General features: G+C 39.1%; 1 protein-coding gene across 1 annotated transcript in view; it reads right to left on the bottom strand.

Annotated features, from left to right (window-relative positions):
* Positions 1–461: 461 nt before the first annotated feature.
* Positions 462–12912, bottom strand: part of LOC127437919 (leucine-rich repeat and immunoglobulin-like domain-containing nogo receptor-interacting protein 3) — a 51459-nt gene continuing 39008 nt past the window's right edge. Inside the window, exon 2 of the mRNA XM_051693086.1 lies at positions 462–4216. Within this exon, the coding sequence (XP_051549046.1) occupies positions 2364–4172 (1809 nt within the window). The 5' untranslated portion in view covers positions 4173–4216 and the 3' untranslated portion in view covers positions 462–2363. The remainder of the gene's footprint in view (positions 4217–12912) is intronic.

Here is a 12912-nt window from a genome sequence, read left to right on the forward strand (position 1 = left end):
AGCCATAAAAGTGCAGCTCCTATCTATTTGAATGGGGAAAGGCGGAAATCTCCAAAACGGTTGGTCAAGATGACGATCAAAGAACATATTTAAAATCAGCAGTAAAATCTGACAACACTGGTATCATAAATTGTGCTTCTTTACATCAGATTACGCAACAACAACAAAAAAAGTATAGCTTGTATAGCTAATGCGCATGTGCATTCTCGAGATGATTGACAGCTGATGTCTATATCTAAAAGGCGATTGGCTCTGTTACCTGTAAGGCGGGACTTCCTTTCTACATCCGTTGGGCATTCCACTTTCTCCCATTCATTTTCATAGAAGTGACCTGTCTCTACTAAATAGTCTCTGACATACATTCATTTATTAATTTATAATCTTCCATTATGATCTATAAGAAGTAGAAGAAAAAAAAAATCCAACACAGGGGATTGGATACATGCTTTTATAAACAGCATTTTTATCATTAATACAATATTTTTAACATATGTAAGAATAAAACCACATACAAATGTTGTGGATCCCCATTTATTTACATTAAATAAAATGACAGTTTTACAAAAATATCAAAAAGCTTCTTTAAGTAGTTTTAGTTGTTGACAAATTATGGCAGTTTGCAATGCTGCATAAAATAAGACCGTAAAATGCACATTTGATCTGTTCAAAGTGATACTGGAGCTTTACTAAAGGCTGATAATTGAATTAATGTAAGCTTTGTGTTTTACACAGACTGACAGGTAGAAGGCATAAGGCTTTTATGGCCGAGAATGATACCCTGTTGTTGTTGTTTTCTTTTAACTGTCATATTGAAAACAGTAGGGGGCAGCAGAATAGCTTTATAAAGTGCGTTCCTGTCCAGGACAGCAGCACTGTTTTCAATTAGTGTAGGAGGAGAAATCCGAATGTTCTTAGCCTGATGCTGAATTCTATTTATTTTCAGAGAATACAAGCATAATAATTCCATTATGAATCAAAGGATTTACCACTTTCATAATGTTTCTTTGATTGTATTTTGTATTCCACTTTTCCCATAGGGACCCCAACATTTAAACTCATGCAAATTAAACAATATGAAATGAGGTTGACGTTCCCTTTTTTAAGTGTTTGATACAGAACAGTCTGACACATATTCACAGTAGAGGCATAAATACATACGGTATGATCACCAGTAATTAAATGCTCAGAAAAAAAAGTCACTCTATTAGAGTTCTTGCACATTATCCTTGCTTATTTTTAAGAACAATTCAGGATTTCACATTAATAATGTTGTTTAACATTATTGAAGACAGGGCACCAAAATGTACACACAAAACAGTGATATACATACAAGTAAGATACAAATATCTAAATTAATATGTCTTGATCCAGTCTAGATACTAATGCTAGTATTGGTGTTTAGTTAATGAGTGCTTCGTCTGAATTGTAAATATATTTTTTATCTGTTGTCTCTACAGTACCTCTGTGTGTCTGCATTTAATGATAAGTTGGCATGACTCTGAGTGGGCATGACACAGGAGTAGGTGGCAGTGTAATAAAGAACTCTATACCTGTTGAAATGATCATGAATCATTGAAATGAGAACTACAATCAACTCACTCTTCAAGATACAATTAAACAGTTTACAATTTTTAAACAGTCTTCTAGTATCTCATGTTGCTTGACCAGCTGAGATTTTGGGCTAATCTAAAAATAAATCCTTATTTCAAGATTGAGTTTGTAGTTCACACTGCCATCGCCTACAAAATCAGGGGCATATTCGTTTTAATTGCCAAAATACAAAATTCCCACACATTTACTGTATTTTAGCCACAAGATTGGGACAATTATGTGTTATCTTAGGAGGGTACTGGCAATTCCTTGGCAAGCAGAAAACACCCTTTGATAATAATAATCTAAATCTTTATGGAATTTTACCAAAATCACCCCCAAAATAAAGTTATTCAGTCTTTCTTTTCAGAAGGCAGACTTATTCTGTAGAAATTACATTTTAAAACTTTAAATTGTTGTTATACATCATTACAAACTTAGCCTTCTCACTGTTCAAGCATGAAAATTTTCAAATAGGTACCATATGCCAGCCTGCCCCTTACAGCAGTCTAAAATTCATCATATACGTCTTAATTATTGTGTAAAATTCCACAAGCCACCAAATATAAAGTTTGATATAATCTAAAGCTAATGGAAGGTACCTCTCAGTAACTGCATTATTTATTGAGCCCATAAAATTCCTCTGTAACTCAAAATTTGACATGTGAACCTTAGCATGATGCAGGACTGGTAATAGAAATTTATTTCAGTCTGAAATAAGAAAAATTGGTAATTTTATAAATTAAACCTGTTGTTGTGTCCATATGTCCCTTTTATATCATCTTCATGTTAAACTTTCGAGCTCCTCCTTGCCCACCACTGGCGGCAGGGCCATCAACCTTTCTGAAGGAATACTCTACTGAGAAATTGTTCTTGTGCTGACCTCGTCCTCGACTCCACACAAACAAAAGAATGAAACAGAAAAGTACCACACCCAAAAAAGTGATGCAACCCATTGTTGTGGACACCAGGATGGTTTTGAGGTCCAGCGTGAACTTTAGGAAGACACGGGTGTCGTTTAAGTTTGTGTCATTGAGATCGCCCACATAGTACGTGCGATTTGCCACCAAAGCACCATCTAATGGCAATCCACTCACTGTTAGTGTGGCAAAGTAGGTATCATTGCCACCAGCATTGCTTGCTATGCATATGTAGGTACCGCTGTCTGTCACCTGGGCATAACGGATCTCAAGTGTACCTTCAGGCAGTACAATGACACGGCCAGTGCTCTTGGAGGTGATACGACGGCGCTGAGGTGAAATCCAAAAGATTACTGGAGTCGGGTCTCCCTCTGCTCTACATACAAATGACACTACTTGGCCTTCACGTGCTGTCAGCTGCTGTAATTTGCGGTTGCGGATTTTTGGCCGCTGACAGGTGAAATGGTCAAAAAGTGCAGAGTCCGAAAAGGTACTGAGAGCTTTTCCTCGTACTTCCACAGGCGTGGTGCAAATGGGCGACTTTCCATCAAAGTTGAGGGTCTTGCGGCGTTGCAGGATCCAAAGTAGGCGGCAGTCGCAAGACAAAGGATTTCCATCTACTCGCAATGTCTCCAGTGTGTGGAAGGAGCCCTCTTCAAGAGTTACTAATCCGTTGTTTGACAAGTTGAGCAATCGTATCTGCCGCAGACCTCCGAAACCATAGGGCTGCACTAAAATCAGGTTTGTACAAACTAGGTGCAATTCCTTCAAATGGACAAGGTCCCTCAAAGCCCAGGACTCAAGAACAGAGATGGGGTTGTACGACAGGTTGAGGCTGGCCAAGTGAACAAGGTTACGAAGAGCTCCCGTAGGCACAGTGGAAATGTTGGTGTTGGTAATCGAGAGCCAGGAAAGGTTGAGACCCTGGAAGCTGTGTGGAGAGATGTACTCAAGGAAGGGCCAATGGTCAATCTCCAGACCTCGCAGCCCACCCAGTTTACGAAAGTTCTGCTCTTCTAACAAAGCAATACTGAGGTAGCGAAATCGAAGAGTCACCAAGCCGCGAAGGTAGGAAAGAGACTGTCCAGATATAGAAGTGAGATTGCACCTTTCAATGGTGAGTTCTTGAAGGCCCACCAAACCCAGGAATGCTTTGTTTGAAATGTACACCAGGTCATTATCACCGACCTCCAAATTGCGGAGGTTCCGCAAATCCTGGAAGGTGAAGTCTAACAGGATGACCAGTTTATTCCCACTCAAGTCCAGAGTGGTGAGGTTAGTGAGATGAGAAAAGGCACCCATGGGCACGAGTTTAAGATGGTTGGCACGTAGACGCAACACTCTGAGATTAAGCAAGCTGGAAAAGGCATTGGGTTCCAGCACACTGATGAGGTTTTCGCTCAGGTCTAGCTCTTCCAGTCTTGAAAGTGTTGCCAGGTCATTGTGTTCCACCCAGCGCAAACTGTTGCCGCTCAGGTCCAGCATCCTTGTGTCAGTTGGGATGCCCCCAGGAATAGAATTCAGGCGCTTGTTCTGGCACAACACAGTTCTCTGCTGAGTGATACAGTCACAGCGCTGTGGGCAGTTTTGGCCATGTGTTATGGAGGCAATGATTAGGAGCAGAAGCAGTCCCGGTAAGCTCAGGTGTGGAAAACCCGCCATGCCCCTTCCCTACCTTACAGGGGCTGAATCACTGCACCTTACACCTATTGACAAAAACACAAAAAACAGTATTTAATAATCAATACATTTCTACCACCCCTGGAGTCATGAGTTCGAATCCAGGGCATGCTGAGTGACTCCAGCCAGGTCTCCTAAGCAACCAAAAATAGGGAGGGTAGAGTCACATGGGGTAACCTCCTCGTGGTCGCTATAATGTGGTTCTCGCTCTCGGTGGGGCGCGTGGTGAGTTGTGTGTGGATGCCACGGAGAATAGCGTGAAGCCTCCACATACGCTATGTCTCCGCAGTAACGCGCTCAACAAGCCATGTGATAAGATGCATGGATTGACGTCTCAGACGCGGAGGTAACTGAGATTCATCCTCCACCACCCGGACTGAGGCGAGTCACTATGCCACCACAAGCACTTAGAGCGCATTGGGAATTGGGCATTCCAAATTTGGGGAGAAAAGGGGAGAAAAAAAAAAAATCAATAGTTTTGCAACACTAATCTGTAACACCACATCTATAAAATTGTGAAACAAATATTTATGCTGACTAGACAAAGCTAGCATCATGTTACATCCTTCAAACTTGGTACGGACCTTCAGATTGTTCAGGGCTGAATTTCCCAAAAGCATCATAAGTCTAAGTAGCTCATAGAAACCATTGGCGCCAATGGTCTCTATGATCAGCTTCAGCTTGCAATGCTTTTGGGAAATGCAGCCGTGACTAGTGTGTTATATATACATTTTATCAGTACATGCATACCATGGAAATTTATCCTGTGAGTTGAGCTAGAGGAACATCTGTAAATGCTAGCCGAAAATCTGTAAATGCTAGCCAATGTCAATCATCACTGGCAAAAGATGTCAGAAAGCTGAAGTTGTCACTCGCAAACATTAGCTGTGAATAGCTATTCCTAATGACAGTTTAGGAACAGTAGACCAAAAAAGGGTAATTGGCTAAAATGTTAAGGGCATACAACACATTTTCAGACCAGTATGATTTAACAATTTTGCAAGTTAGTATTTTTGAGAAAGAGCTAAACTGTGAAACTGTAAACTCAATACAAATCCTCAAACACCAGGAAAGTGTAAGCTACCAACCAATGAAAGACAAACAAGTGTTCATTGAAGTTTAGATGCGATATAAAACATTAAACCCTCCCCTATGTTCTCTGGTAACCAAAACACATGATCAGCCCCTCAGTTAAACCCATATCAGGTGACACTAAGAAGCTGTCCAATCAGCACAGATCACTGCTTCAAACAACCGGTGGAGTATACAGGATCGCTACAGGACAATCAATAGTGACATGACTATGGAGAATAGAAGCATGCCTCAAATTATGTACAATACACTGCAAGGCTCAACAATAAGGAAGGTCAGTTTGAGAGTGTTTTGGGCCAGTTGATGGAACTGTCACTTGTCCTATGGGACCAGTGCTGCATTATCACTATATCTTACATTTGTTAATGTGTACATGTGTTTTTGTCGCCTACATGCGCCATTGTCAACAGAGCATATTTCAGCAGCTTATTAAATGTAATTGTCTTATTCAGAAAAGTGCTCTCATGTGAATTTACAGAGCACTTATTTAGGAACACCTGTACACCTACATATTCATGCGATTATCTAATCAGCCAATCATGTGGCAGCAGTGCAATGCATAAAATCATGCCGATTCGGGTCAGGAGCTTCAGTTAATGTTCACATCAACATCAGATGGGGAAAAAATGAGATCTCAGTGATTTTGAACGTGGCATGATTGTTGGTGCCAGAAGGGCTGGTTTGAATATTTCTAACTGCTGATCTCATGGGATTTTCACGGACAACAGTCTCTAGAGTTTACTCAGAATGGTGCCAAAACAAAAAACATCCAGTGAGTGGCAGTTCTGCGGACAGAAACGCTTTGTTGATGAGAGAGGTCAACGGAGAATGGCCAGACTGGTTTGAGCTGACAGAAAGGCTACAGTAACTCAGATAACCACTCTGTACAATTGTAGTGAGCAGAATAGCATCTCAGAATGAACAACACATCGAAGCTTGAGGCGAATGGGGTACAACAGTAGAAGACCACATCGGGCACTTTGTTAGGGCCAGAGTGTTCCTAATAAAGTGCTCAGTGAGTGTATATCTATGCTAATATACAATAACTCCACCGGACTGTAGCAATACAAGTATTTAAAGGTCTACCCTGCTGAAACGCTTAGATACACATTCATTTCTATCAGGCTGGTGTATACAGGTTTTGTGCTGGTCTAGTAGGTGGACCAGAATACCCATGCTGATAAACTGCAGAAAAAAAAAAGTCAACCAGAATGGTCTTTCTAGTAGGGATTTGCATGAGTAATCGATTAATCAAGTACTCGTTTGGCTTTAAATATTCGACTAGTATAACACTACTTGAATATTGCAATTAGATTTTCTTTGTACCTTTGCTTGACATGGGCAACAATGAAACCACTTCTTTCACCTAAATCTTGCTGTTAGTTGATCCAAAAAGAAAATTCTGCCATTATTTTAAGTAATTGTATCACTTCAGAAGAATTGGAAAGTTAATAAATGTTAATATTGCTCTTTTTTCATAAGAAAAACAGGTTCAAAATTTGAAAGCTGACTTTACATTCTAAATTTCCACTAATCGATTATTCATTTTTTTATATGTTAAGAGTACTCGATTACAAAATTACTCAAAATGCCCATCCCTACTTTCCAGTAAAGTCCTGCTGGTTAAGGCAGTTAAGAAGTCTGCCTTCTTAACCCTATAATGCCGTGTATCAAATATGATACAAAACGTTTGACGGCTTGTGTTTCACTCTCTGTTCAAGCTGACAAGCCAAACAACCTATGATATGTAACTTCACATGTTTATGGCACCATCTAGTGGTTATCTGTGGAAAAGAATTAGTTTCAATGTTTATATTGATCTATTTAAAATGGCGGCAGACTTGCATGAAAAGTGACTTAGGTTGGGATAAAAGACAGCTTATTTTAATAAAGTAAAAGTGACAGGAATGATTATATTGTTACTGATTTCTTAAAATGAGTATTTGCTGAATATAAGCAACTTGTGCTTGGTTAAAATATTATTTTATTGAAAAACCCCCTTTGAAATCCATGTATCAAATATGATACTCAAATATGGTACCAACAGGCTTTTGAGGTATATCTCTTGATCACCATTCCATTCCATTCATGCCCACCACTAAAAAAAAAAAAAAAGCTATGAAAATTCGGACATATACATTTTATAAGATATATTTAAAGTGTGAACTAATATTTCTGTGTATTTTCATATATGCAGCCTACTCTGTCATTATAAAGATCTCATTATTTTACATTACAAGCTATTATGATGTCATCTTACCATAAGTTCCTTAGACCCAGAGAAAAAAGTTTTACAATTTCCCTTTTTTACACAACAAACAACATATACTGGTGACCAGCGATGTGGGTCTTTTCAACAGGGTATAAAGTAAAAAAATATCGAATACCTAGTATAAATTAGCCTACAATTTGAGCTAAACACATAAGAATGGGAGTCTGATGTCAGTGTTGGAAAGTCTCCAAAGTTCAGTCAATAACTGGAATTAATAATGTATAAAAAATATTGTGTTCTTATAAGGGCACGAGGCCAAACCATTCTCTAGCCTCGCCCCATCCCTGTCCAGAATCCAGATATACTGTTTCAAAATAAATAAAAAAAAATGATACAAGCTATGTTAATCCAAGCTCTCTATGAAGATAAAAATTGCATGACAGGTGGTAAAAGTTACAAGAGCTACAGTATAGTACATAGTAAGCTATCCAAGGCTGGCTTCAGTCATAATTTAATTAAGCAATTCAAGGGTGTATTTTAATAATGAAAAAACTAATTTTCTACATTTAAAAATGTATCAGTGCATTTGAAACATTGAGTTTCAAGCACATTCACGTTCCAATTTTAGCTTCTACTGCAATAGAATTCAAATGCAGCTGACCTCTGGCCCTGAAGCTGTCACGACTAAATGAAAGACATGTTTACCTCTTTGCTCTCTTATTCACCTCTGCAAGGTATCAAATCCACCTGAGAATTATATAACAGCTCGATACGTGAAGGGCGAATCAAGCAAATTAGTGTTTTTCCCCGCACAACAGCTGTTATGAGCCTAGTTAAAAATAAAATATCTACATGGGAGAACATTAATGATATAAAAATAGGATCAAAAAGGGAAAACACAGCAGTACTTCATTAGGCAGATGAAAAGAACTGAAAACCCATAGGCCTATAAAGTGGCCCCAAAATGTATTTGGTGGTGGCGTAGTGGGCTAAAGCACATAACTGGTAATCAGAAGGTTGCTGGTTTGACCCCCACAGCCACCACAGTTGTGTCCTTGAGCAAGGCACTTAACTCCAGGTTGCTCCTGGGGTATTGTCCATGTAATAAGTACACTGTAAGTCGCTTTGGATAAAAGCGTCTGCCAAATGCATAAATGTAAATGTATTTGGACACTTAAGCCATGCTTATAAATGTACAAATGTCATTACAAAATATAAAAAAGTGCCATTTATTCTACATAAACATAGCACAAGCATATGTTTCATATGTATCTTTGCCAGTTGGTTTGATATTTTATTATCTAATGCAAAGAAATTCATATACTGTATTTTTAATTGTGTCCCAAGTGTCCAAAAAAGTGTGATAAATGCTTTCTCTAATGCTTGCTTTGATAAACTACAGTAGGTGTTGCTTGGTGTTTTTTGTCATTTTCAGTGTACCTCTTAAACAGAAAAATATACAAAAAGCTTTTATCATGCTAAAACACAGCAGCATACTGTAGATTGGCAAGTTGCTTCTGAACATCAGAGGAAAAGACTGTGTTGAAAAAGTTAAAGATGATAAACACCGGGTGCAATTAAGGAAATCTTAATGAGAAAGAGAGAGAACATATTAAAAGGAATAAGAGAATGGAACCGGAAGGAGAGAACACGAGTGTAACTCCAGGGCAGGTGCGTTAACTCAAAGAAGGGGGTCTTGAGGGCCCCATGACCTGGATAGAGGCGTGTGGAGGCATCAGCTCTCCCACAAATCTTGGTTGGATCTGCACCAGTTTAGTGCTGCTGACGGCACTCTTCAACTCAAATCGATTTCAAACCGTTCTGCCCACACAACTCTTTACATAACTGTACGTAACCTCCTCATTCTGTCTCATGGTACTCTGCAAGCCCATCTATCATTGGTAGCTTGGGGAAACCCAGCAGAGTCCTATGGGAGGACAGTCAGACAGGACGAAGTGGACCAGGGACGAGGAGGGGGCGAATGACGGATGCTCAGGGTAAATGTCTCAAGGGGATGTCGTACATCAGAGAGGCAACGGTGCCCCTGGCCAAACAAAAGTAGACAAGGGCACTGGCTTGTTGCTAAAGGACAGCAAGTCTCAGGGATGTTCTTGGATTCAGTGGAGGTCTGGGAGTTCAAGGGGAGCAGAGGCTGTGCAACGCTGACATTAAGCATGCTGGCAGCACAACACAGTCACTGTGACTGAAAGGCAAAAAAATGGTTGGTCTCAGAGTCAGCTTTCCTATGGAAGGCATTTTGACCACCTTAATTTGAACTTTGTCAGGTGACACTTTGAGCAAAACTAAATATGTTGCAGCAATGTTGGAAAATGTTGATACAGATGGAACACCACACTAAAACACTCTGCCCTGCTACTGAATCTACAGTGCAAAACATACATCATGACCAGTGTAGTGCAGCTCTCAAACAAATGACTCATATAAGCCAGTTCTTTTGAATCTACATCGCAAAACTTACAACGTTACCTCCCCAAAGAATGACTCTTATCAGCCTGTTCATTTTAGTGAATCAAAAATGTACTCAACCACACAACATTAATTTCACCATGTCCATCTTGTGAGACTTAAATCAGAGTAATTACTAGATGTTCATTTTACAATGTGCAGTTAAATATACACATTGTGTTTTGTTGTAATTATTGATATTTTATAACAAAAATAAAGAATAAAATAGCTTAAAACATCTACGTAAGCATACCTTCTGAAAGAATCTGTTCTATTAAAATTTGAAATGATCATCATTTGGTAATGGACTGCTGAGGGCAGTACGCCCTAAATACAGTAAGAATTTTAAAATCTTTCTTCAAAATATTTAAAGACATTTATGAAGCTTCACCTGATCTGGTTCATGAACAGGCATGCTAATCAGCTAAAAGCTAATGAGAAATGACATGCTACTGTAGAAGCAACACAGGGCCCTCACACACAACTCCTGAAGGGATAGAATATCAATTGTGTTTCAGGGAAGAATGACAGTGGCTAACCGCAGGCTGGGAACATGACTTGTCTAACATGCATATTTAATACAAGTGAGAAAAGAAGGGCTTTCTATGCTACTTACTATTGCTATTGCTTAGTTTGCTGATGCAATTAATTATTTAGATTATTGTGGGTCAATGGACATGACCTACTGACACAGAAACACTGACCGCGGCTCACTGGTGGACCATCTCCAACAAGAATAGTGATTTAGAGACGTACAGACTCAAGCACTCACTCTTTCATTGGCTATCACTCACAGTCCAGGGGAATAAACTGATTAATGCTCTGCGTGATAGCTGACTGGCTTTGTGCTCAATGCTGGTTTCATCTTTGCTCAGAAAAGTCAGTTTAGATGACACACTACTTGGCTCCAGCTATGGTGTTGGAGCTAGATAATTACAGTAGGTCAAAGGGCGGGGTCACTGTCGCAAAACAAGAAAGCAGAATGTAAACAGACAAACATTACTATCTATCCATCCATCCATCCAGCTGGCTTCACTAAGATTTTACTGCATGTGCTCTCAGACAATATTGCATCTTTAGAGAGCACGAGGATACGTTTGCAGAGAGTGACAAATGTAAATGTTATGCTAATTACTAACTGTGGGCACACGCTCCCTCATTTAGAATAATCCAGATTCATTAACATCAGAACAAGGGCAAGAACATGTGTAAGAATTTTTTCTGTGCAATTATAGTCAATAAGATCCATTGCCAATAAAATTCCATAAAAGTCCAAAGGCATTGAAATTGAGGAAATGCAAATGATGATGCGTTACAGTTTTGGGAGCCGAATAAGAATGTGCTATTTGGTTTCATTACCGGATAGACAAACGCTATTTACCGCCAAATATGGACACTGCAGGTTCTCTACATGATGTTAATAAAACACACCGACTACCACACCTGGAGTTGCAAGTTCGAATCCAGGGCATGCTGAGTGACTCCTCCTGGTCTCCTAAGCAACCAACTGGCCCGGTTGCTAGGGTGGGTAGACATGACTTATCGGATTAAGGTGCCTGACATGCCCTCGAGAGCAATCCAGGACCCCAAATACTGCAGCATGTCCACATAACTCTAGAGCAGTGTCTGAATTCGGGGGGGTTCCTGAATAAAAGACCCTTATAAGAACAATTAAAAAATGTACTTGAGCCCCGTTATGTGTCATTGAATTAAAAAAGAAATAAAAAATCTGTCGAATTATTAGTGATATTAAGTGATTTTTTAATCTACATTTCATTAGTCATTTGAATCTGACTTTTCATAGAAAATTTCGTAAAATGCCAAAGTGTGCCTTTCACAGATTTGTGAAGCGTTTACAGAATGGAACTGACTCTACGGATCCTTTTCGTCACATTATAAAAATATAAAGTTTTAAATATTTGTTAATTTATGTTTGTTCATACTGTACACTTAAATTTAGATGCCACAAGACCTGACAAAATTCAAACACTGCTCTAGAGTCTAAACATTTCGATTGGCACCTATGGTGCCTTAAAATACCAAAATGCAAATTTCACAACATCTGCCACACAACACGACCTTCCCCTTCTTCAGGATTTCTTAGATGAGTTGTCCCCCTTGTAGTTATGCAGCAGCTAATGAGTTCCACTGGGTAACCAAGGTCCAGCAGCACTGCAGTCAGCATGCGTATGGATAGGGCTATTGTAAAGTAGGTCAGCCATGTATGGCACCCCTGGCATTTGGGCACAGCCAGTAGGAGTAAATGAACATCCGCTCTGTAAGCCCCTCCAAACTGAGACATGGCAATGACAGGAGTGCTGTCATGGGACATCATAGAGATTATAAAATTATAAAGTTATAAAAAGACTGCAGTGTCATAAGCATTTATCACCACGATTTAGCTGGCATTTCACGCACTTGACTGCTAGAAACACAATTAACTTGCAGGAAAAAAGTTAAATCGGAAATGTTCTATAGAGCGTAGCAGAAATTAGGGTATTTTTATGTATAGGCACATACCTTAAAGGAATATTCCTGGTTTGATACAATTTCAGCTCAATCAACAGCATTTGTAATGTTGATTACCACAAAAATAAATGTTTTTACTTTTCTTTTTAAAAAAATAAAATAAATAAATAATATTGGATACAGTGAGGCAATTACAATGGCAGTGAATGGAGCCAATGCGTAAAAGCAATGTGTTCAAATTAGTGCTGTCAAAATTAATGTGTTAATGCATGTGATTCATTAAGAAAGTTTAATCTGTTAAGTGTCAGTGATAACATGATGGGGAAAGGAGCTCTTGATGCTATTTGTTGTACAAAGCAAGTCCAGATGGAACTTGACAGAAATCAAGTATTTTTCAGCCTATGTAAGGTGCATTTAATTACCACAGAAGCACATCAAGTCTTTTTTTTTATTTATCCCCTTTTCTCCCCAAATTGGAATGCC

The sequence above is a fragment of the Myxocyprinus asiaticus genome, chromosome 49 (genome assembly GCF_019703515.2).
Source record: "Myxocyprinus asiaticus isolate MX2 ecotype Aquarium Trade chromosome 49, UBuf_Myxa_2, whole genome shotgun sequence".
Taxonomy (NCBI): Eukaryota; Metazoa; Chordata; class Actinopteri; order Cypriniformes; family Catostomidae; genus Myxocyprinus; species Myxocyprinus asiaticus.